At 36.9% G+C, this 27,247-nt stretch overlaps 1 protein-coding gene across 1 annotated transcript in view; it reads right to left on the reverse strand.

Annotated features, from left to right (window-relative positions):
• CORIN (corin, serine peptidase) overlaps window positions 1–27,247 on the reverse strand; it is a gene marked incomplete at its 5' end in the record, with an annotated part of 112,373 nt that overhangs the window by 53,297 nt on the left and 31,829 nt on the right. Inside the window, 2 exons of the mRNA XM_083861509.1 lie at window positions 2,542–2,723; window positions 18,293–18,503. Coding sequence (XP_083717635.1) covers window positions 2,542–2,723; window positions 18,293–18,503 — 393 coding nt within the window. The remainder of the gene's footprint in view (window positions 1–2,541; window positions 2,724–18,292; window positions 18,504–27,247) is intronic.

Consider the following 27,247-nt stretch of genomic DNA (forward strand, 5'->3'; position numbering starts at 1 on the left):
GATGAATACCAATCCTGCCATACAGATTATGGAATAATCATTAACCAGGCACTATTCTTAAAAGCTCCATCTCTAGCAATACCAAATATATTATTTTAGTCACAGGATATTCTGAAACTTAAAAGTTTCATAAGTGACAAATCTCTTCTGGTTTAACCCAAGTTCAGCTATCTAGATTTGGTGGGGCTTTTAAACTCTCTGACCAGCTATAATTTGTCAAAATTTAACACGCATATTTATATTATACCTTGTGTTCAGTTTATGTATCACACAGCATGAAATCACATGGCATGAAATCCAGATCTTTAACATTCTGTTGCTTTTTCAGAATTATACCTCATTCCATGATCATACTCAATTAATGATATGATAGTCACCCATTGTTCATGGCTAATTACTCTTCAATATGTAAGACTTTATCATATTTATGTATTTATTTATGCTACAGCTTCTTACTTTAATTGTTATTTGAACCTGCCATGAAGACAAAATTATGGTACTGTTATTTCTGTAACATTTATCCCTGTGATACCAAAAGCATCAACAAGCATATGATTACAACAATCCTGTGAGCTAAAATGACACTTTAGTCCCATTTTACATTGGGAATTTGAGGCACGGAGAAAAAATAAGCATTTTATAATTATTTGCTTACTCTTCCCATTCGGAGAGATACATTAAACCTAATTTTTTCAGCATACAAACCATATATTTTTATCATAGAGTTAAGACACTGGTCCCAGCAGCTTTCACTACAACAACTTGCACAAAATACCACAGGACTCTACAATAAGAATTTGTAGAGTCAACTTTAACAAGACACAATCTTTTGGATCTTTCCCTACCTCAGCCAGTATGAAAGTTCCCACAGATGAAGGTAGGTATAGTCAACAGCCTCCTTTACTTCATGACGCTTCGAAACTAAGCCTTTAGAGCTGGAGAGGATCCAACTGGTAAAACACTTGGTCTAATAATTTTAGACTATATCATTATGTATACTCAGGAACTGCAAGGAGGTAGCCCAGATACATAATCTATTTTAATTATACCATTAACTAACATTCAAAGAAACAATGATCTTTTAAGGTAGTTTTAAAGAATAAATTCTTGGGGTTATTTAATTAAAAAACTGAAAAACAGTTTTCATCATACCATTTCTTCTTGTTTATTGTCACACAAAAGTCAAAGTTAACAAAGTTAGAACCCACAGATAGACTGTAAAGCCTCAGTCTCTTCATCTCACAGAATGCCTATCAACAGCAAAGTCTCAGATGCTAGCAAGGGAACTCCAGCAATGGGTGAGAAAAAAGTCAGGCTTACTGTTCCCAGGTGTGACCTCATCTGTAGATTTGGATCTAGAGAACACAGCAGTACCTCTGAGGAAATGGAAATGCCTTGTTTTTAGACTGGCTGGAAAGCTGCCCAGCAAAAAATGACCTGGGGATGCTGGTCAACAGCAGCTGAACATGAGCCAGCTGTGCCCAAGAAGGCCAATGGCATCCTGGCCTGTGTCAGTAACAGTGTAGCCAGCAGGACCAGGCAGTGATTGTCCCTTGCTGTATGTGGCACTGGTGAAGTCACAGCTAAAATCCTGTGGGGCCCTATCCTGTTTGGGCCCCTCAGGAGGTGCTGGAGCATGTCTAGAGAAGGGCAACAGAGCTGGGGAAGTGTCTAGAGAGCACAAGCCTTATGAGGAGTGGTGAGGGATCTGGGGTTATTCAGCCTGCAGAAAAAAAGGCTCAGGAGAGACCTGATCACTCTCCATAACTACCAGAAAGGAGGTTGTATAAAGCTGGCAGTAAGTTTCTTCCCCCAAATAACAAGCAATATGACAGGAGGAAACAGCCTCAAGGAGTATCACGAGAGGCTTAGATTGAATATTAGGAAAAATTTCTTCGTGGGAAGGCTGGTCAGTCATTGGAACAGGCTTCCCAGGTAAGTGGTGTACTCATCATCCCTGAAGGTATCTAAAAGATGCACAGACATGACACTCAGGGACATGGTTTAGTGGTGGATTTGGCAGTGCTGAGTTAACGGTTGGACTGGATTACCTTCAATATCTCTTTCGAGACAAAAAAATCATTCTGTGACTTTATGTGTGGGTATACAAAGACCTTTTTGAGAAGTTTACCTCTTGATCAGTTTTGGGCTCACTTTAACAGCAAGGAGAAAGGAGATACACTTGAAATTTGGCCTGTGTATCAGATTCCTACTTCAAATAACAAACCCGTATTTACTAGAGCTAGCAACCAAAAAGTCCACAGGTCATATTACTTTCCTCCAACCTTCTTTCCTTGAAACAGCTCAGAATTTTTGATGTAAAATAAAAAGGCCTCAAAACAAGTCTGAAAAAAATCAGCCTAAACAATTAAAGCACTGCAAACTATAATCAACTGACACCCAGACTTTATCACAGTAATAAGATGGAACATAGAACAAGAAATAATATTTTCAACCCAGAGCTTTTTCAACACAGGAAGAAAACACATTATTAAATGAAAACTCATAAACACAGTGTAACAGTTAAGAATGGAAACATACACTGCTTTCCTTTTTCTTGGTGTGGTGAGAAGCATACCCTTGTAGTGGTGTCATTCTCAGTTTTGTTTTGGAATTGAGAGCACTTCAAGAAGTCTGGCCAAGACGCATTTACCATACCCAGGACTGGTTCACAGCCTTCTTTTGCTGCCTCACAAAATGTTCTACAGGGCAAGAGGCCTCGACTAAAGAAAAGAGACAGAGAGCAAAATTAAAAAATGTTATTACTTTAGTAGGTCGTGAAAACTTTTTAGAAAGAGCAAAAAGTAATAAGTGCTTTGGACAAATTTTGCGGTCTACAGAGGTACACCTATACCCTTACAATGATTAAATTTTCAACCCAAATTTTTTGCAGTTTATGTCTAAATTACTGCAGAACCTTTTAGGCTTTAGCAAATGAAATTTGCTTTGTTCATAACTACTCATAATGCCACAGAATTATCTTTTTCCTGGTACACCACATATATCTTTCTCTTTATGTCTGACTCTCAGTTGTACCTGCCCATCTCAAAACTATGGCTAGAATTCCATATCCAGTAACAACTAAGTGCTCTGAACTGAAGAAGTCTACAGTACCCAAAAATTTACCAACTTAGTGTTTCATTTTACAGTAACAGAGAATAACACAGTACTTTTAGCAACTGTGTGACATGGCAGCAACTGAAAGAAAGGAGTAAAAAAGCTGCCAGAGCTGCCTGTCTACAATGTTAATGAAGATATTGATGTAAAGCAAAATATTCACTTGCATAAGTATTCTGAAGTCAGTATAGTTGCCTTTCTCTGGTTAGTATCTAAAAAGACAAGTGTGCTGCCACTGTTGTTACTAAGTCCATTACACACTCTGGTGGGAACCACTTTTAAAAAAACTGTGTCTTTAGAGATACACTCTCCATTACTCTCCAGGTAGTGCTAAGGACTCTTACACAATGCTCTTCACATGCTGTAGTATTGAACTTATCTCAGAAGTAAGTCAAGGACTTTATTTCTAAAATTGTCTCTTGCAGCTTCCTGGATGGCAGATTACTTGTTGCCTTTAAAGACGCATATACATTCTAAAATAGCACTTTCCACCACCAGATTTTTTTATTGTGATCTGTTGAGAGACAGAAATTTTTTGCACCAAAGATCACCTATATGGCTGTGTATAAAACCAAGCATGGTTTCATCTGATGACAGAAGAGCTGCCACTTATTAGTTCTGAACATCGTACTGGTAAACTGAGTTCATCTGACTTGTAAAGGCTCTTCAGATAAAGATGTTCTGAAACACTCTTCTCTTTTTTTATAGAACCTATTCGATATGGAGAGAAAGAAAGGGCATAAGAGCTCCTGAACAGCCATCACTGCCTCCTGTCTGAAGCCTGGGAAACTCCTTAAACAAAGGGAATTTGACAGGGCAAGTGACTGTCTCCAGACATTTAGCTTTTCCTTCTTAGCTAATATAGTAACACTTCTGGTTTGACGGAGGCTCCCTAATGTTGAGTCTGTTTTGCCTATGACAGTAGTTGGTGAATGATCTCTCCTTGTCCGTATCTCGATCCGTGAGGCTTGTTCTATTTTCTGTCCCCTGTCCAGCTGAGAAGGAGAGTTACAGAGCAGCTTCGGAGGGCACCTGGTGACCAGCCAGGGTCAGCCTACCACAGACATGCACAGAACAGTAATAATTTGGACATTACCAGTCTTCTAAAAGACAACTACATGGTGATCTAATAACCAAGAAAAATTTGTAGTCTCTAAAGAAGCTCTGACAAGTCAGAAAAAAATTGCTGGGATTATCCAGCAATTACTGCAATATTTGGCCCACTTTCAAAGTTGAGTCATGTGTGCTCCATAAATTAAATGTTTCTGGATAATGATCAAGTTTAGTATGGACTTATTGCTTAATCTGCTGAAGGATGAAAATATTATTGAAAGTCTTTATCTTGATTAGTCTTATTTACAGCTACTCAGAGACCAATAATTTTAAAAATAAACTGGCAGGTCTATGGCAATCTTAGCATAATTGATTTGGCACCAGTGGCAGGCACAGAAGCAGGTTATAACATATTAGCGTGAGATTCTGTTCTTCAGGATATTAATAGAAAAACTCCTGATATTGGAGTTTGATGAAGGAAAGAAAGAAAATATGACATATTTTTATATCTCTGTGGTTGGTTTCCCCACACTCAAAATCCACACTTCAGTAAAATCAGCTGCAGAGAAATACCACCATCAGGAATGGTAGAGCACCAAAAGAAATAGAAATCTTTTTTATCGTTTAGTCAAAAATAAATTAAGGGTAGAGAGAATATATGAGGGTTTTACATTTGCATAAGGCATCTTTGAAGAAACTATTTATCAGAAGTTTTATATTAAATAATTCATTGAAGCAGGTATATTCAATACAGCACATACTCTGTTAAGTGATTTTAGGTTTCCAAAGAGGTTAAACACTGCCTGAAAGCCGATGATCTGACTTCCTCATCATGATGATCACCTAGCATTCACTTAAATTGGAGCTCAAATTGCCTGATTATAATCCTACAGGGACTTACTCCTTAAAACTCGGAGATATTTTACATTTTTTTCGGAATTTACTCCTTCTCTAATACCCACTTCTCTTCTTTGCAATCACATTACCATGCACAGGGCTCCTCATAGACTGTTTCTTAAGTAGTTGTTTTGAGGACTAGAAGTTATCAGAGAAACATACTACATGAAGCAGTAAGAAGAGGGAAGATCCTCATGGTGACTGTTTTCCTCTTGCTGAAGAATTTACTACACTTTCTAAGGCTAGATCAAGATTCAAGTTAGCTAAAGGGTCTGGCTCACAACCTCAGCAGACACTGAGGGCACGTCTTTTCCAGAAGCAGCAGCACTGTATGCAGCTGGATCTGATTCTGTGCTAGTTTCAGTTTTGCTGTTTCTAAGAGCTGGTTTTAGCCTGTACAATAAGAGGTCAGATAACAGATTCAGCTGAAGAGTAATGTGACCAAAAATAAAAGCACTTTTTTCTCATCTGGCAATTGATTGGTTCTTCCAAAAGGATATGCAGGCAAAGAAAGAATAAGGTGTCAAGAGAGGGAGAAGTAGAAATTGCTAGAGCAGACAAAAATATTAAATTAAACAAAATAAACAATTAACCATCCTGCAGGAGCTCCCCTTGCAACCTGGTAAATACAATAATATATCTAGTGCTCATTATTATCTGTGGCATTTCTTCACAACAGTATTTCCACTAGTAAAAGCACTGCTATATACATGCCCTGTTGAGAAATTCATTATTACAATTTTACAGGTTAAAACAATAGAAGGTAAATGATTTGCAAAAGGCTTACAACCAAGAGCTGAAAATATAGCATGAAGATCACTCTGAGCACACAACTATTGGCTGCATCTGCCAAAGGTCACGTTTGTGGTTCAATAGACAACCTGACTGCAGGCAGACCGACAAACATTTTCAGCTACTGCTAGTTCTCATTAGTGTTCTTTCCCCAGCTTCATCCCTTCAGTTGTTCCAGGATAACTTTTTCTGTGGCCAACCAATAAGCTGTATTCAGGTACTGAGACAAGTTAAAAACAAGTATAGGATATTTTGCTGTATCATTCATACACAGGCACACACACTAAGAATGGTGACAGATCTCAGGCCTGAGGCAAAATAAATGAACTTGTAATACAATTGTGAAAGATTGCTGGGTCAGGGAGGATGAGTACAAGGACAAATTGAAACATGATAAAATTATGGGAAGAAGAAAACCGAGATTACTCCTTATTTCTACAGCCCTGAAATCAAACAAGTTGAAGTGATTAGCTCACACACCAGCCTTTGTGAGTTGTAATTGTCTTTAATACTTTTCATGACATTCTAACAAAAACGACTTCCAGAGAATATAAATGTCAGAAAAAGAAGTTTCTACAGCAGAGAAAACACACACACTCAGGATTACAGTTGTCTAGAGTGACCATTCTTGTGAAATCTTTCTCAGTACCCTCTCACAGTACTCCAATATAGAGAGCAGCACAGATACTGACAGAGTTTTATGAGACAAACTCATAAACCTCTGAATATTACTTCTTGATTCATGGATTTATAAACAAATTGGCTGCTAATGTTTCACAAAATCAAGAAAATTATGTATTTTTATCTTTTATTGTTTGGTTTTCATCTCTAACTTGCAAGTTCATTTGAAAGTTAGAAATTTCTATTTTGTCTCTAGGTAGGGGTTTAAATCTGAAATTTGCTTCTTTACATAATAAAATCTGAAAAGAAAGCAAGATCATTTTAGATTTTTGTGGTTATTTCACTTGATAAAATTGTACTGAATCCATATAGCAACATTTAAGGATGGCACCTCAATTCCACGTAATGCTTTGTAACACTCAAAGCAGAGCTAGCTGCATTACCTCCCACCTAGTTTGTTCCTTAAATGCATGTTGTGTTTTCTCAAAGCAGGTTCCTCTGTATAAGTACAAAGACGCAAAATTACCTGTAAAAGGATAGGACCCACAGTCTGAGAAGCATCGAATATTTTAAAGGAGAAAAAGGTCCTCAGAGGTGAACCTGGCAAAAGGCATAGCAGCTCAATTTCCCCAGGGTGGTAGCCTGAATAATGGTGGCAGCTGTTTAGACAAGATTAAGACTGAACTGCAGGTAAGTGTCCACTCATCTGCCCTACAGGGACTCAGTATAAGGATTAACAGACAGTGCAGAAGGCCAGTTCTCACTCATACACTCATGAATACCCCATTTGCTGTCATAAAGCTCCACAACTACAGATGAGCCACAAGACGAATGCCCTTTCCAAGAGACTGAAAAAAGCCTGGGTTATACAATGAGAATAAGATGGAGATACTGAATGGATTGCCTGCAGCATGGAAGAACAATCTGTTTAAAGGCTATGAGAACAGAAAAGTGGCAAAACCAAATCAGATGAAGAAGCTGGACTAGAATCTCTTTTGTGGCTCCATAGAGATTTTTTTCTCTAAGAATGTCATTTCAAATTAACTACTCCTTAACAGTTGCCATATCCTATGGCAAGAGGGAAGAGACAGCTAAAGAGTTACACTTGCAAAAGTCCTAGAACACATCTGATATCCAAGAGTACTATACTTAAGAAAGAGCTCACACAGAACTCTGAAGGCTGCTCAGACAGAGGGGGAAAATATAAATTCTTGATTCCAATGAAAGTAGAACTGGGATCAAATCCAAATATACCATTAGATTAAAAAGACTCTTCTTATCCATCCAAAAATGAGTAAAGGATGCAGCAGCTGCTGTTGAATTTTACATCTTCTACATCAACTGCTGTTATTTAACATCTCTTTCAGGCTTAGAATTGCTGTTCAGACAATGGGGTGAAACTGCATTGATATCCTTAAGGATGGACACATATAGTCTCTACAGTGCAAGTTAGCATTTTTAGTCAGTGCAATAATTTATTTTGTAGACAAAACCTAGATAAAACTATTGTGACTAAAATAAGGAGTCATGTTTGAGTCAGCAGTGTGCTGTGGCAGCCAGGAGAGCCAATCCTGTCCTGGGCACATCAGGCACAGCATCACCAGCAAGACAAGAGATGGGATTGTCCTGCTCTGCTCTGAGCTGGGGCAGCTTCACCTTAAGTCCTGGGCACAGTTTTGGGCACCACGATGTAAGAAAGACATTAAACTATTAGAGAGCATCCAAAGGAGGGCAATAAGGATGATGAAGGGTCTAGAGGGGAACCCATATGAGAAGAGACTGAAGATACTCAGTCTGTTCAGCATGGAGACAAAGAGGCTGAGAGGAGGAGACCTCCTCACAGTCAGCAAATTTCCTCATGAGGGGAAGTGGAGGGGCAGGCACTGGTCTCTTCAAGTTTGTGACCAGTGAGGATAGTACTTGAGGAAACAGCATGAAGCTCAGTCAGGGGAGGTTTAGGTTGGGTATCAGGAAAAGGTTCTTGCCCCAGAGGGTGTTAGGGATCCTGAGGGAACAGGCTCCTCAGGGCAGTGGTCACAGCACCAGCCTGACAGAGTCCAAGAAGCACTTGGACAATTCTGTCAGGCACATGATGTGACTCTTGGAGATGGTGCTATGCAGGGCCAGGAGTTGGACTTTGATGATCCTTGTGGGTATCTTCTAACCCAGGATATTGTATGATTCTATGAATCAGTAAGAAACAAATTCAGAAATCCCCTTTGACTCCTCAGTCACTTTCTATGACAGCACAATGCACCACAAGTTGAGCTTATAATACCAAAATGATCAGAAACTCCTAAAGTATACACTGTACAGCAGAAGCATAAATTTTGCAATGTAGCATTCAAAAGAAAAAAACTACCAAAATTTTTCAGTGTGTTTTGTACAATGACCATAATCAGTTGGGATGATCTCTCCTGACTAAAGCAATCAGCCCTTCCAGATTTCTCTTACTGATACTATCACTTGATTCAAAGACAACAGTGAAAATGGGAGAGAGGCACTAAATTAATTCATTGGAGCTTTAGTTCAGCCATGAATCAGTTAAAAGAAGTTTTATTAAGAATACTGCTACAATTATGAGATATTTTTACAATCTTGTACTATCTGTCAATTTAGGAGTCAACTATTTGACTCCTAAATGAAGTCAAGTTTCTGAAAATTCTTGCTTGTATCTATTATGCAAACGATGAACACACTGTTTATTTAGTTTACTCTATAGAAATTTCTTTTAAGAAACAAAACACACTCCTAAAATGCCTGAAAATCCAGGTTACAAGATCTTTTGATTTTAGCAAACAAAATTCACTCTTGGGAAAGAGAAGCTGGCACAGTGAAACAGAAATCCTCTGAATCACAGAGCAGTATTTCAATCACAGCATTGCTACAGGGGTTCTGGAGTAACTGGAAGCAAATCATACACTGGACGGCTGCTCTAAGTATTTGTGTGCTCAAGATAATAAAGACATGTAAAAGAATACTGTACCTAAAGAACTGCCTTCCATTTCCACAGATGACTGTGAAAGGTACCCTTAACTTCAGCTTTCCAGAACTCATGTTTATCTGTGCACTTCAGAGCATTGCCAAAAGGAAGACCTCAAGAATCAACCCAAGTTAAAACTTTCTGAGCTGCATCTTATCAGGAATCCTAAAGAATTACACACTTCTCACTCACTGACATTTAAGGATCTTCTCTGTCAAGTAGAAAAAATCACTGTATCATGATTATCATGCTACTTCAAGTTCACATTAAAATTGTTTCACAAACAAATCTGGCAGAAGCAGATGCCATCAATTTAAAGAAGCTCTCCTACCCCCCATCAGTCTGCTCCAAAACCTGTCCCCACCTCTATTCCCTGCTTCTTTGTGCCAGCACAGCACTTCATGCTGTTACACAATGGATAACATCAGTCAATCCTAATTTAATTCAGATCAGTTTCCAAATCCAGTCTGTCATGAAGCTGAAAAAATACTTTTGACAGGACATGGAAAAGAGATGGGTGAGATGGGGAATAACAAGCAGGAGAATAGGATAATACTGATTCTTTCAGCACCACTAGCATTTTATATAGTATTATCTATCATGAAACAGTAGTCTGGAACATGTTCTCCAGAAGGGTTGTGAAACCTCCATCCTTAGAGATACTCAAAACCCAACTGAGAGTGGCCCTGAGGAGTTTCATTCATCTTTAATGCTCATCCTGACCTGAGCCAGAAGAGTTCCAGAAGTGTCTCTCCTCCTCACCTGCATAATCTTGTGATTCTAGTTGGACTGCCCTGCTCAGCCTGTGAGCCTGGTGCTTACCACCAATAGGTCTCCAATAGGGCAACAATAACTTCCAACAGAGAAGACAAACTTATGAGAGGTATGTCTCACTAACCTCAACAGGTTTTGAGTGCAAATGGTTTATAAGCTCTTTATTAATAGGATGGGCACTAAAAGAAGTTAAACATCAGCTGAAAAGCATGAGAATTCTTTGAGAATTCTTTAACCACACTTCAATCCAAAACCATTTTGTTTACTAATTGCTATACAAGAGGGTGCACTCATATCAAGTAGAAGAATTCTATCTACTAAACTAAGATAAAATGTTACGTCATCTGGGTGTTTCTAGTTCTGAGCCCAGATACACCAATAAGAAACAATGAGTGTTAATACTACCAAAATGTTTATGAAAATGCAAGGTTTTACTGAAAGTTCTTATCCTACAACTATTGCAATTTATTAAATTGAATAAATTTTATTTTGTGAAAAAGCTTTTCTTTTTCTAGAAGATAGATTAAATTAGCAAACAAACATCGACAAAAAGCCATGCTAATTTTAAGAGCAGTCATAAACAATTATTTCAGGAACATAAATGATTACTATTTACTTATAAGAAATAATATATTATTATTAATAATATATTGCATGTGCAGGAGAATGACTTACAATCTCTATTTAAACATACCAACTTAGGAATCATAAACCACAGCTTATAATAGATAATACACACAGCAAACCATTGCAACAACAGGGCTGAAGGCAATCAATCAATAACACATTCACTAATAAAATAACCAGCCCTCCTGATTTTCCTTTCTGACTCCTTCCCTTAACTTCTCTGAGCAGCATTGTGAAATATCATTTCAAGGAGACATTTCCATGCCCAGATTGTTCTCAAAAATGTTTCTCTATCAGATAACCTTTTAACTCTGGTACATCCATAATTCCCCCCAACACATTGAAATTAGATCTCAATGGGGAGGCTGAAACACTGCATGAAGTTTTGATGCTGCCTGCTATGGCAAATGCTGGCTTCACACACATTGGACCACACACATAATTATGGCCAATGCAGGATGCCATTGCCTATATTTCTATATTACTTTTCTAACTTTTTTTTTTTTAATATTAATTTCTTAGGCAATCCCCTCTTTCTTTACATTGACTTATTTACAAATTATACATACCAGGAATTTTAAATAGTTTGTGGGCAGGGAATGGACAGCTCTCTGAATGTGGAAAACACATTCTTTCCAGGATCCTATTTCTCTGTCCTTTTCCCCTATATTTTGTCCCTGGTTTGTCCTTCCTGACACCCAACCTGTGTAAAAGAACTGGCATCACAGAGTTAACTTCAGGCCCTGTTCCTGTAAGGGCCTGTACTTAGATCCAGTACCACTATTGGGACCCTTTAGGTCCACCCAAGGCAGCTGAGCCATGATAGTTCAGAGATACTTTCAGAGACTCCACGATTTTTCAGATGTGTAAACCAGAAACCGAGGATTAAGATCTCTAGACATATCCACATAAACATTATAAACATTATAAACAGAAGTTCTCTTAAAGTAAAGACATTTTATCTTCTAATTCCCTTATCTCCCTCTTCTAACAGCCATGAGGAAGAGCTTAGTACTTATTAGAGCAACCTCCCAAATCAATTTAAAGTTTCGGTGCCCAAATACTTGAGTACTCTTGGGGATTAATGAGTACTTTTTCATAAGCAACCCATTTTTTCCTTCTGTTTTTTGCCAGGGTATTATTTAGGCATCAAAAAAAAAAAAGTTAAAGGATGTTTTTTTCTTTCTTTTTTCCCCTCAAAAACTATACTTATCTTTAGAAAGGTCCTCTAAGATATGTCTGCCAACTTTAAATATAGGCATTTTGACCCAGGCCGCATCATTACCAATGCTTTCCCTAGCATTCCTTGCAAAAGGAAACTTTGTATTTGTCACCTTTATACTGTCTCAGCTTGAGACAAAGTAGTAGTGGCTCCTGAGGTGATGAATATCACATGTTGACTTCATGGTGTGAGCTCTGAGGGACAATGCAAACTATATTCTTCTCATTAGCATATTTTTTGCTGCCATATGAATAACAGACAAGATTATTAATATAACTCATTAACTATGAAATTATTTATGAACAATACAGGTTACACTGAGAAGAAAGGTACATCTCTAGAAATGCTATTTCGTGACTCCTCTTTCTTCAAGTCTCTTTATGTACGTCTTGGCAAGATGGTCCACTCCAATACTTCAGAGAAATGTGAGCATTCCCTTCTTTGACGTCATATGTAAACCAGCTGTTTCTTAACTTAAAGGTCTCACTCATGTCTTATGAAGAACATGTTATACTCGTAGGACAGCAGAAACATGTTATACTCATAGGACAGCAGAAATAAAATTTTGGTTTTTGAAAAATTATCTTTCCTTAGAGCAGGAAGTGGGGCTTGAGGATTTATTTTCCCTCTTGATCCTTTTTCTGTGCAAATATTTCATTACTTTCTGAATCTGCATATTGTAGATGTTTTTTGATCCATGTATCTATTATTACCGATTCAATTTTCCATTTCAAGTCACCCTGATTTTATTTATTGTCTTCTTATATTTAGAAATTCATGCCTGTTCACTACACTTACTGAAACATGTTTTCAATCATGACTTTGAATATGACATCTGTTGCTGCACATAAACACTTTCAAAAGTCCACAAGAACTGTCTAGTGCTATTTTATAGACACCTTAAACAGTTTTGCCAGTTTGAAACCCTACCCAATGTATTGCACCTCTCAACCATTTCACTTTCTTGCTGCTGTAAATTAGTTCTACTTCACCTTGAATTAGTGTGCTATCAATCTGATGGTGGACCGAAGCTGACACTGAGTACTTGCACAGGAAAGCCTTACAAAATGTTACTCACAACATGTTGACTACCTGCCATTAGGAACTCTATCCTCAATATTACACTTATCAAAAAATTACACCATAAAATCATTATGATAACTATTGGTTAAATTGCAGCTATTGGAAGGTTATTAACTGGTAGACACGACAAAATGAAAGAAAAAATTAGTCATTTGTTTTGCTGTTCTGGGCTTTTTCAAATAATACAGACCACGTGTATTCCTCAGTTTTTCTGCTAAACAGTAACACTTACATCAATTCACTGAGAAGAATGCTTTAAATCAACAACAACGAGACACAAAAATACCCCTGGCAGACAGAGAACATTATTTATGAGGGCAAGCATTTGCAACATTTTTACACTCTCTAATTTTTATGTTCCCTTTTGACAGGATTTGACTATACATGTTTTTCATTAGCTGGATCTCCAAGGTTGTGTGGTTCAAGTCACAACTGCACTTAAATGGACCATACCCAGATTTAAAAACTGAAGACTGGATTATGACTCAGTTATATCCAAAGACAGATTTCACAATAGTGTGGAGTTTTGTACACAATTAGTCTGCTGGATTCTGAAGGGCTCATGGCAACATTTAAAAGAGAAGACATTTTTTGTATATGAAGAGACAGAAGAGATTTTATGTATAAATCACATCACCTCTGCTTTATTTTGAACTGAAGATTCTAATCTTCTGTATCTTCTTGACAACTATTGCCAAAGCTACATCTGGAATTGCCTTTGTGAGTCATGTTAAATTCCTTAGGCTAAAGAGGCACCATCAAAAAGGAAGTGTATTAAGAGGATAAAGCAATTCTCACAGGATGTGAAAGACAGGAGTGCAAACTCAGGAAACAACTGGTAGCCACTCATAAGCATCTGAAAGAAGCCTCCACTCCAGGTGCCTGGGTCATGGCAAGAACTATGCTGGATGGAGTCATGAAAAGAAAATTAAGAGGCAACATGGTGGTAGGAGAAAATTGTCCCACCTTATTCCTTGGAGACCTGGTGATTGCCACCAGTGCAGTAGCTTAATGTACAAAGTAAGTGCCACAAATTTCAAAGAAAGCATCTCTGATAAGTTTATGAGAGAGGATTCTAAATTTCCTTCCAGGTGGGTTTCTCAATAACTTTGCCTCAAAAATTACTCTGAAGCTAACTTCATAAATATGTAAAATTTAAACATTTCTTAAAAGCCAAAGAATGGCAAAGTTCCCTGTATGATTATAATTTGACATCTCCACACAGGTGTATTATAAAAAGATAGCATAAAAGCTGGATCACAGACTACCTACTATTCACTCAGAGGTCCTATTCCTATATCCTCAGCTGCTATTCTGTCTTGGCAAATTTACCTGCTTTCATTGCCAAAATCAAGTGGATTAAAACAAAATTGAAGCATGCCAGTGCAGGATTGCCTATACAAACTGATACATATCCATACATCATTCATATACAATTAAATCCATTATGGACTTAGTGTAATAATTATTGACTCAACTGTATGCTGATAGCTTCCTGTTCAAAGCCTTCAAACAAGAACTCTCACTAGCTATGTAAACAAGATCCATGGGATCAATCAGCTTTTTCTCCTAAATACTTCAAAAGCCTCAATTAACTCTAAAAAGTAGGGGGTTTATAACATTTTTTTTTTAATAAGTTTAGCTGTTATAACATTGAGGAACTTTCAATGGAAGGCATTTCCTCAACTTTCTGGAATATACTTCTACAAAGAGGATTAATGTAAGTACTCAAGCTATTATTTCTGTTTTAAAGGCAGCATGACAGCACAGGGGAATGAGAATCCATAAGCTTCAAATTTATTGCCAGCATAAAAAGCCAAAATAATCCACGTACATGGGCCTTCAAGATCTTATATACCCTGCCTATTTTTCCAAGTCTTTTGATGAAATATGATTATTTCATAGAATACAAGAAGTATTAGAAAGCATCAATCAATGAGTCTGTATGCATTATGCAGTAATAGGCTGACCCACTATTAACTTCTCTAATGATTTTGAATCTTCAAAAATTACATTAATTTTGGCTTTAAAATACATCTTTTTTTATTTTTTTGCTTTTGAAATTTGAAGACATTGCAGATTCACTTTTATTGTCTTCTTGAATTGAGGAATCCAATGCATGTGAGTTGCTATAAATAAAGATCCACTCCATTGTAGTAACTGACCTTTGGCCCACTCTTAGTGTCTTTCAGTGCTGAGGGAGAATTCACTAGATTAAATCATCAATCATAACCAAGAGCTCTGAGGACAGATCTCTCCTACCACAAATAAAGTACCAGTGTTGTATGTGGTGGTCAAAGGATACAGACTATTACTCCCCAAAAGGACAAAGTTACTGCTGGGAATGTTTTAGAATTCATTAACTCAGAACATCTAGTTTAAGGCATTCATCCACCACTGCTATTACCTTTCATGTTTTCTTAGCAGTGCTACCAGACTGTGGTAGAACAGGGTTTTTTAAGGCTGATTTTTAAGTCATATTGCTAAGATTTCATCCATCCACTTATGAAGAAAGTTGTGTAACACCTTTACATAAGCAGGCCCTTACTACAAAAATTATTGGTAAGCATGCAAAAAAGCCTTATTGCACTTCAACTTTCCCTTTTCCATGTTCACACAGGTTTTAGCTCTACTCCCAAATTTTTTCTCTACTGAAAAGTAGTATATAGATACTGTTATATATTTTCTTGTAAGAGCAGGGTTAGCTGATTTTATATCCACTTGCTGAAATTAAATACAGCTTTTAAAATTAATATATTTTTACTGTCACACATGGTTTCACTGCAGTAAGATACAGAAGAACATTCCTGAAGAGCAGTAGTATTGTGGCAGTATTAAGAAATCCCTGTACCTAACTACACAAACACTGAATATGCTCTCTGCCTAGAAACTTAATCTCCTTCGAGTGTTAATGAAAACAATGTTTATAAATACATGAAAGATAAATGGGAAACAGACATAAGTTTAAATATCAGAGAAAAGCTATGTAATGACAGCTCACTGGATGCCAAAGATTAGTGCTTGTAACTTTCCCTCTTGTTCCTTCTCCTAACGCACTGTTATAATTATTGCTCCCATGGCTGCAAGCTGCCAACAGACCCTCAACAATACCTAAGAATAGACATCGAGGCATCACAGGAGCTTCATTTCTTCCGCACTGTGTAAACAACATTTGTAAAATTAAGCTTTACATACATTAGGAACAATTGCTTCACAAAACAAAGAGAGAACAACAAATGAAAAGTTATGATCAGATATAGAACCACTGACGTTAGAATGAGCCAGCTGTAACTGATGAGAGGAAATAATGACGATGTCAGTAACAGCTGTTCACAACATTAGTGGATGTTTTGTCATACTGTATGTTCTAGACAACAATAGCCCCCCCACCCCAAGCACTACAGCATATGAACATATCTGCATTCATTACCACCAGAGTCCTTCCACAGTGACTCTTCTGCTTCAGTATCTTTCTGCTAACCAGATTCCCCTGTTCAACAGATGTAAGACAAGCTTGTCTCTTTCATTTTTGGTATCTGCACTCAGCATACACAAAAGAACTTCCCCCTACTATGTAAAATGCTTTTCTCTAGATCTCACTGACAGGAGTTATGGGGGGAAGGCAGGGAAGGGGGTTGAGAAGGGAAGGTGCTAATAACTACTTTTTGCAGATTTGATGCACCTTAAAATATATTATTCTTGGCTGTGAAATATATGTGTTTGCCAGCAATAACTGAATGGTACAAAAAGGACAGTAATCACAAAAATCACTTAGTTGCCTACAGAAAAAGAAAAGGTATTCTTGTCTAAAGAAGAAACTGAAGTTAAATTAGGACAACTGAGGTTTACCAAACTGGACTTAACTAACCAGCACATCATCAATCCACTTTTACTGGAGATTGCCACTCTGACTGCACTTTTCAGTGACATTCATGGCACACTCTGGAGACATGATTACTAAAACTGAAGTCAGATTCTAACGTAATCTTACATCATCTGCAGTCTCACAATGAACTTTCTTCCCTATAAGTCTGCAGGGGCAAGAATATTTTCCCCCCCAAAAACAGATTTTAAAATACAAATAGAGGAACCACTGTGACCTCCAAGACATAAAATAGGACATAAAAATCCAGTTCCAGCTTTGATATTATGAACTAATGGAAGAAGGTTGCGGCTATGGAGGAAAAAAAAAAAAAAAAAAAAAAAAAAAAAAAAAAAAAAAAAAAAAAAAAAAAAAAAAAAGGAAGGGGAAGGGAGGGGAGAGGAAGGGAAGGGGAGGGGAAAGGGAAGGGGAAGGGGAAGGGGAAGGGAAGACTCCTGAGTCTTGAATCTCAAAGTATTTTGGTTGTCACTGAAAACCAGAGCAAAAACATGTCTTCAGGAAAGAAATGAGAAAGTAGAAAATTTATCCTTTCAAAAAAATCATCCTTTCAGAAAGATTTATCCTTTCAAAATCTATCTTCTCTCTTTCCCTCTCCAGAAACATCAAAGATTATGTACATATGTTAAAAAAATATTCTTTTTCACCTTTTTCTGTCATGTTTTGATTTTAGCTCTGCTAAACTCACTGATCCTTTTTCAAATCAAACTCAATTTAGAAGTGCATGCACATTATACTAATGCTGTGAAATTATGTAAATGCAGAAAAAATATATGCTCAAGCTTCCAGAATAGTTTATGTCACCCTGAACATATCCAAAAAATATATTTAAAATAATAACTTTGCTGAAGGAAATGACAAAACAAATTTGAAGTTTAACTAATGGCCACCCCAATTTATGACAATACTATACATATCCAAGGCTTTATTGTTGTTACAAAGCATTCCATTTTGGCATAGCCAGATTGGAGAAATTTGGCAGAAGAACTCCAGTCAGGCTTCTTTAGGAAAATAAGCCTAAATGCCCTAATATCACAGTTTGAGTTTATACAGTGGCAACATTTTTCTAAAAGAGCTCTACTACAGTTAGCTTATCTTGGCAGAAATGTTGTCAATAGCTTCGACAGACAGGAATTTTGCAATGAAGTCATAGGCTTAGTTTGGATCTTCCCTTGTCTGATTAGACAGAGAGTATTTTACCACAATTGGCTCTAGTTACTGATGGATTTTCATTCCCAGATACCTGTCATCACCATCACTGATGCATTCAGGAAGAGCAAGGCTACAGCCAAACAGCATGATGTGTTGATAGCAGTTGAGGCGATTGAGGTAACTGAAGAACTTCAGGAACTTTTCCATTTCAATACTTTTGACAATGTTAAGAACTGAAGTTACAGTGGTGTAGTTATATGGCAGCATTTGGCACTGGCTGTAGGTGATATTTTTGCAGGCACCTGTGAAATCAAAACAATATATTTAGAAGAAGAATATGACCACTGAATAGTTGGTTCAAAGCATTGAATTGACTAGTCAGTATATATAATATATAAGCAATGCTGGTATCTCACAGGTGAGATTACATTCAATAATGCTATCATAATACTGTCAAAAAATAAGCAAAAAATTGAACCAGAGAAGTTTAGTTTGGGAAACCAAATAAGCTTTTAGATATTTCCACAATCCTCTAAATTTGTACAAAACTGGAATAGAAATAAAACAAAACCAATTTATTTTTGACATAGCCTGGATACAATAAAATTCAGTTGAAGCTGAGAATGGAAGTCACACTGAAAAAAAAATGGGTTCTGAGGCTGCTCTGGATTAGTGTTTCCATAAAGTTTCTCTTTTCACTACCATTCTACTTTCACAAGTAGAAATTTCATTAAGCAAAATTTCATCAAATTTATTCAGGAGATTATCATGCATCTCCTGAGGCACAACAGCAAGCTAGTCCCTGTCATGGCATGTGGCAAGAAGCACTGACATTTTTGGCTGAGATCATGTGCATGGACTGCTTTAGATATTTTAAAATTCACACAGTACTGACAGAGAAGGGAACAGTTCCTTGGAGCTATCTGTGGTACTCACTGACTGGACAGCAGAGCAATGAATTCAAAATTCATGGACTATAGCATTCCCACCTAGCATTTGATTTTTCCAGCAAAACCTTTTGCCAAAATTTATTACTGTCTTCAAAAAATTTAACCCACTGTTACTTCTTTTCATTTACTATGACATCTTGGTACATTTTCCATTTCAATTAAAACAGAAGATGGACACATTTTCTTGGGCTCTCTCCAGCTCCGAATTTTCTCATGTACAGTCCACTTGGGATGGAGTATCTCATACTGCATTTCAGAGATTTTCTTCATAATTTTCTTAGCATCTATCCTTTGGATTCCATACAGCAGGGAAATCTACAAACTGTTTTCTCTTTTTTTAAACTATTGTGAGTTAAAGTCAATCATTTCGCAACTAAAGCCCAGTGTCTGCAATTTTTTCACACAAATACTAACTTGAAAATTTAACTTCCACACTCACAGCAGCCTCCATTTCCTGACACAATGGATAATTTGGCTGCTGAATGTGTATGCTGGGTGATTCTTCCCTTCTAAGCACATTCTCAGTTTCTTCCTGGAATTTTTTACACGCTCCTATTTGTTCTCTTCCAGGACATATACAGAAAGCACCAGCTAATCCTTACAGAACAGCTCACAGTCCCATTACACTACTGAAGAAAATAAGAAGGATACACACACATTCTGGAGGAAACCCCCACCATTTCAACTTGTAGAAAGAGCACTATTTGAGTACTCTTTAGACCCTTGGAAAAGTACACTTAAGTTCATGGTAACAGATCTTAAAAAAATTAAGAAACTAATTCTATGGTAGTACACTCATAAAATCAAGGCAGTAGGGGTGTCCTACTTAAAAATTTTTACACTGCAAGAAAAATAAGGTCAGAATGAATGGATATTTTTAGTTACAACACCTGACACAGAGAGAATAAAGTACTACTAGCATTTCTATCAAAGGAAAATTAGCCAGTAGATGGTAATAGTATATGGATCTTGTGGCCTTGATGGCTAACAGCAATGGTTAAAAGCTACCACATCACCCTCCAGCCAAAAGATTTCACTATATTAACTCCTGTTAATTGGCAATATATTCAATTTTTTTCTGGGGCTGTTTTGCACCTGATAGCAATTGGTAAGTGATCTCTCTGCCTTTCACTCAACCTAAGATATTTTTCATACTGTTTCCTGCCTCCCACTGCCTTGTGGAGAGGACAGAGTGAGAGAGAAACTGGGTGGAAATCTGGCAGCCCATAACGTGCAATACACCATAGTCTAATAAAAAATGTCCTTTCTTTCCAAATTCAAGTAGCATGAACATATAATTGAGAACACTTTTTGATACACATTTGAGAGCTGAAACAATTCTACAAAATTATTATCAACTCATGCATTGCTGTACTGTCTCTTTAAATACTTAACTAGCCTAGATCCCGCTTTACCAAGTCGTATTTGGATAACTTTTATGTGCTTCTCCCTGCATGGAGGTGGCCATGGCAGGGAAGATAAACTCCATGCCAACCAAGCATAACTTAAATAGAGACATCAGACTCAAAGTCATGTGGAAAAAATTCAGTGATGTGGGGAGAGGGAGGCTGAGAGAAGGGGAAATTATAGGTCATCTTTCTGTAGGGAAGACAAGACAGAAGCAAGGAATAGACAGGAACACATCAAAGATGCAGTAACAGATTTAGAACATTTGGATAATTCACGCTACAGGATAAAGTTCTCATGCATCTCAGTGTCAGGCTATGTTGACTACATAAGAATATAAATGAGAGGAAAAGTTTACATGGACAGAAAAACAAAATTAATCTGTGGAAGGGAATAGCTGGAGAAAAATCTAGACTTCAATTTTTTCAAACCTGATCAACATCTCTGGATCGTTTGTACTACTTCCCCCAGTCTAAAACTCTCAATTCCTCTAAAAAGCACTCTGTTAGTTAATTTGCAGCTATTGGTGTCAGGACACATTTTGAGCCACGGTTAAAAGTCAATAAGGAAACATCACAGAGAGTTTGGCCATACCACTCAAAATATACCAGTCAATATAAGTCACAATTTTCTTCATACTTTCAGTTTGGATCCAGTTCACTTGACTTTGTCTTTGTTTTTAAATAAGACGGTTTAAAATCCTTTTCTTTTTTAATTTCTGCTTTCCTTTAATATTTCCCCTTTGAGACTCCTAAAAATGCTTATCTTTTAGACATCTGTCCTGAATTTGCCATTGTAAATAGTGAGACAATGAAAGCATTTTATTTCTTTGACAATTTCAAGCTCTTCAGTGTCTGAATGATTCTTCCCATCTATTGGAGACCCCTGCTGTCTCCTCCCCAGAGTCTCTTTTATTCCAGACACAGTGGAAATTACTGTTCATATGACATAACCTCCCATGTCATTATACTTCCTTTTATATTCCACCTTTGTCTTCTTTTCACTTTGTGTATTGCAATGTCAGCTTCATCCTATAATTTCTACAACCTTGTATTGTTAATGCAGCCCTTATCTTCAGAAAGAGCTTTTATATCCTTATTTGTATACTTTCTCCTCTACCCAAGATCTCAAACATGATCTAACAATTATGACATATAACGAGTGCGTATTACCTTTCAATCATTAGTGCAATTTACTCTTCAACACATCCCACCTTGCTTGTAATTCTTTGTTATGTCCTGCTACTTGGATTTCATCCAACTTTTCTGCACATAATGGCATACGGTTTAGGTAAGATTTTTGGAAATTATTTACACAAGAATTTTAGAAATACTTACAAGGGTGTAAGCTATTCAGATATAATTTCAACCTATTTTAAAACTTATAGTGACTGGGGGTGGTTTTTTGGACTAATATCTTAGTTCTAAAGATCCATTACACTTTTATGTCACTTCACCCTCAGTTCCATTTTTTTTCCTCATGGAATGCTGAAACACTTAGAAGACAAATACTGCAAATGTACCTTTATCTAAACAACAAATTAAATACTTGTTTTAATCAGACTACCTTGTGATCCTACCAAAATTCAGTCTATCTGAATGAATTATGTGTTTTACATGCAGTTAAAATTGTAGATATTAACAAAAGCTTTACAAATAAAAAGACTGTTCTTAACTTTATTTTCCTACATATTTTGAATCACTACCTGAATATTTGAGACTGCCATATCAAGATTTAACATCTTTCATTGTATATCCAAAATGAGACATCTAGTTCTGAAAGGCATCTATCTCATTAGAAGTGCACTATTTTAGTAAGCATTAGTTGGATGCCTCGAATCAGAGGTCAGAGGTTTGTGAATAGTTGCAGAATCTCTCTGTCAGACCATGGGTAATTAAGGGAATTCTTAAGTTTAGCACTATTCTCAAGATCCTGATAGAAGAAACTGCTTAAAACTCTTTATATCCTTGCATTTAGAGATAAAAGCTGGCCATAGACTACATGGACAATTTTTTTCAGAACTTCGGAACACCAACAAACCCTATTCAAATCAGCCAGGGAGGTGCATGCCAAATGACTTCTTAAAAGCTACAACTTCGGCTTATTTCGAATTTCAATCTTGAGGCCAGACAGCTTCTCTAACGAGAATATCTTTTAAGCATGTGCTGAAGCGCTGTCTGAATAGGAATGAAGTTAGCATATGCTCAAGTGTTGTTCTAAATAACTGCCTTCTCTTTTTAAATATGTCACTCTCTTGACATCTGTAGCTCCTTGAGATTTAATGTGAACCAAGACACATTGTCACCATAACACTGGAAAAATAAAAAAATTGCTGAAGAGACATCTGTAAATGAAGAAGGTTCCAAATTCTTCATGACAAGGAAAGTGGAGTGAAAGAAATTGAAATAACACAATGAATGAAGAAGAGCTGAATGTCTACTCATCTGTGGTTGCTGCTAGGATTCTCTTCAACTACACTTATTGCTTCTGTATTTATTCAGGTACAACTGCACAAAATCAAAACAGTATTTTACACTTCCACTCAAACTGATGCTTAAAAAGGAACATCATGTACAAAATATATGTTAACTGCCTCTAATTAGCTCAAAACTTCTTCTAAAATAATAGACACAATTCGCTTCTGCAACTCTTTTAAAAAAGTACTGAATGATAACTGCATAGGAGTAATTTCAATAATGATACTATGAATAAAAAAGAAGCTGTAGTCAGCAAGAAACTTATAAAATACACATGGTACAAAAGCATTTATTTCTTAAGGTTTCTTTACTGATGTACATCACGCAACATGTTTCATTGTTCTACAACTAAGAATAATAACAATAAGTCCTCTTACCGAACTAAATAATTCCTTTATTATATATTCGCCTTCTAAAAACTAGCATAAAAAGCTGTAGTTTCAAGATTAAAATTAATTTCCAATTTTTGAAGATGGCAACTTACTGAAAACTAAATTCCTCTACAGCTATCTTTCTCTAAACTGATGCTAATTACTACCACACAGTTATTTGCTAAAAGAGATCAAGAGACCTTGATTTTTTTGGTCTCTTTTTTACTGAGAAAAAAGAATGTTTGCTTTGTTGCTGTCTCCCATTTATATTTGCTCTCTGTTAAAAATAAAAACAAACGCTAAAGTGATAAGGGGTTGCTTTATCACTATCCAGATTTCTAACATCCACATAGAACAACAAATCCACTGGTGACAGAATCACTGCTTCCATGACACTTCACATTTCCTTTGCAACTGACAAACTATTTAGCTGTACCATGGAAATAGAGAGCTCATACCTAAAAGCATCCATTAAGCACTGACAAAGTGAAGGAAAATGCAAATTAACTCCATACTCTGGTGTAAAAGCACAATATTACAAACAACCGTCAACAGCAAGGTCCCTATTTTTAATAGCCTCTCCTGACAAGATCAAAATGTCCTTGAGGGGTTAACCAGTATTACTCCTTCAAAAGGGGTACCACAGACAATAAACTTTTGGTAAATACTGTGTCTGTAGACAATACAAAAGCAAAAGTGTGTGCAAACAGCAATACCACCATTACCAAAAGGGATGAAGGGATGGAAAACAATGTAAAAATAAGCCGCTATTCTAGCTGTGAAAAATAAGCATTTCTCATTTGCTAGAACAGTGTTCCTGTACAGTATACTGCAAAATGGAAACACAGATTAAGAAGCACTTAAGTAAAAGCAGTAATAGCTTTTATTTTAGGGGATAATGGGCATAAATGATCCTGCAGACTCCGGGAAATTATCAGAAGCAATTTACACGTGAAACGTGTACTATCTTGATCCCTAATGAAAGACTTAAGAAGAGTGCATTTATATAGCTTTAAAGCAGCACAAAGACATTATCTGAAGACAAGCAGTACTAAGCTTGTTACATTTACATGTGGGTAGACATTTGACAAACTCCGGTCTTCTGAGGGCTCAGTAACAGTGATGATAGCCTAAAGATATAAGCAAGGTACTTTCCGAGTAAGTTTCTAACAGAAGGTCATGACTTTTCCTAAGTCAACTGACACAGTCAGAAAAACATTTCACAAGACAATTGAATTGATGCGATGGTGCAATACTGCTTCCTTTCAACCATGTGTGCTTGCCATTTCCTTTGAAACCACTTTTGTGCCAAACCACCCAAGAACTAACATAGCCAGTGTTAGAGCTGAGTCAGCTCATTGAGCAAACAAATGCCATAAAAAGCATGCAGCACCATATGGTTCAGAGCAAAGGCAATGGGGACACCTTCTCAGTATCAACAACCTTTAAATGAAGCCCACCTGACCTGTAATAGTTTATGTGGGGAAGAGGAAAATAAACTTTTGAACAGCAAATCTCATCCATGGATCTGAAATGCAAGTCAGGCACCAGGACTGAGAACAACTGCTCTGTATTTAATTTCATTCAGCTAATAAATTATATAATTTGAAAGGAATGAGTGATTGTTAATTCCCTCTTGTGCTCCCCAGGTACCAAAGGAAGAGGTGGTGAGGCTACTGACCACCTGCAGTAGAGAGAAAGACAATTCACTATCTCCCAGGTCACAGAGACTGGATTAGCCATGAGGGAAATACAACTCATACTTTAGATCAGAGGTGAAGTGTTATCATAATTATTTTTTGAGGCAATCTACCAGCTGCTTTAGAATGGAACACCACATCCAGTCTGCCCCAGACACTTCTTGCTCACAGCAAGTCTTAAATTCTAACTCAGCTATTCTCTTGACCAAAGAATATTGCAAAAGGGTGGACACTTCATCAAGTCACCTCCTTTTTTTGGAGGCCCACTTCTCTCAGCAAGTTGCTTCCAGATGCTGCTCTTCTTGGCTGAAGCACATACTTCTTAAATCCCATGGGCAGGCACAGCTGAGAGCAGGTAAGCTTAAGAACCAAAGCTGAGGCTGAACATTTACCCCCCCTGCAAGCAGCCCTGTATTCCAGATCTGGTATTTTAATTAGTCATTTCCTAATTACAGAATTCTTTAGTGAAACTGGAGACATATTTCTAAGAGTCTACCGCTAAACAAAGGCACATATTGAAAGTAATTTTACAGTTAGATGTGTAATTAGAGGCTACTTTCCATGGTACATTATGTTAGACAGGATTTTGCTATTCTTCTGAAATATGTGCATGACTTTACCCCTCTTGATAGGCCTTTTTTTAAAAAAAAGGGGATGAAAAATGGTAGCCTCCACTGGAACCAGGCAGGCATCCAGATGTTTTTGGTTGGGTCTTTTTTGTGGGTTTTTCTAACAAACATGTTTTCAATAAGCAAAAACGAATGCTAGTTTGATTGATAACACTTAGTTATGTACCAATACTGTTATGTTCAAAACAAAACAAAAAGCCACAGTGCTTTGTAAAAGACTTAAAATAGTTTAGGTTATGAATAGGTCAGCATAGAAATAGGCTGTGCCTGAGCTGTCCAGTTCTCTCTGGTTAATTACCTTTTTAGGGTAGCCTCTCTTCTGATCTATTTAATAAGAATTTAGGGTCCTTTTTTCCAAGTACATCTCACAATGATAACTCTACCTACCACAGTTTCAGATAAAACTAACATAGCAAACCCTTCCATGCAAAATCTGTCTAGAACCTAGGAGCGGAATACAGCACCTCACTTGAAAATCAAAACACTCCAAGTATACACAAAATATGCTTTGCAATCTGAAGTTTCCAATGTGGAAATTTGCAGGGGAAGTTTAAGATCTGGGTGTTGATCTTCAAAGCCCCAGTTAACTAAGGCTAACAAATTAATTTTTTTCCCTATCAGAAATTCCCACAACTGTATTTCTCAGAGGTATGTATGTGCTTGTTTTGTTATAGCATAGTCATTGTCTCTAAAAGAGCATTTGTGTTAGCCAGAAATACTGCAGCCTAGATCTTCTGAATTTGATAGCCCATTTGGCAAAATATGTGTTGCAGGACATGAGATACAACTTCCTTGGCCATTTCTTTATCTGACTGCTACTGATTCTACTGTTTACAGCACTGGAATTTTCTTTTAAGCATTGCATTTTTAAAACATTCAGTGAAGGCCTAATTCTTTTTCTACCACTAGAGTCTGAATACTTCTGTTCACAGACAAGCCTAGCTGGGTAAATTAATGCAGTTATTCTTTAATGTTCCAGTTACACTATTACAGTTTTTGTTGTGTGAACAAAGAAGAATTCTGATAAACTTTCTCAGCCTGAGAAATTAGAGGTCAAAAACAACTCTATTTTTCAGTGCATAAAAGAAAAATGTTTAAGAGCTTAACATGATTAAGTTTCTTACTGTTGTATGTCAGTTCAGGCTGCATTTACATCTTAGGATAATGACACCTGCAAGTTGCTTGTGCAAACTGAGATTTTTAAATCCCTGCACTTCAACTGCTTTTTGCAGAATGGAAAGTCCATTTAGTTCTTTTAAATAAATCTACTAATAAATACCAAGAGTTTCCTTCAATGCTGTCTCTTAAAGCTCATTGTTTAATTACCTATGTCAGTTGGAGAAAAGCTGCAGGTTTCCCCATGAAAATTAGGATTAAATTCTTTTAAATACCATTAAACTAGCAGTGATGTTAAATTTTTTTCAACCATAAAAATGTTAATGTTCTACTACCAATTTTTTTATACCCTAGAATCACAGAATTATTGGTAAAAAGAGTCCTTTGGAGATCTCC

Source organism: Zosterops lateralis, assembly GCF_965231275.1.
Source record: "Zosterops lateralis genome assembly, chromosome: 5".
Classification (NCBI taxonomy): Eukaryota; Metazoa; Chordata; class Aves; order Passeriformes; family Zosteropidae; genus Zosterops; species Zosterops lateralis.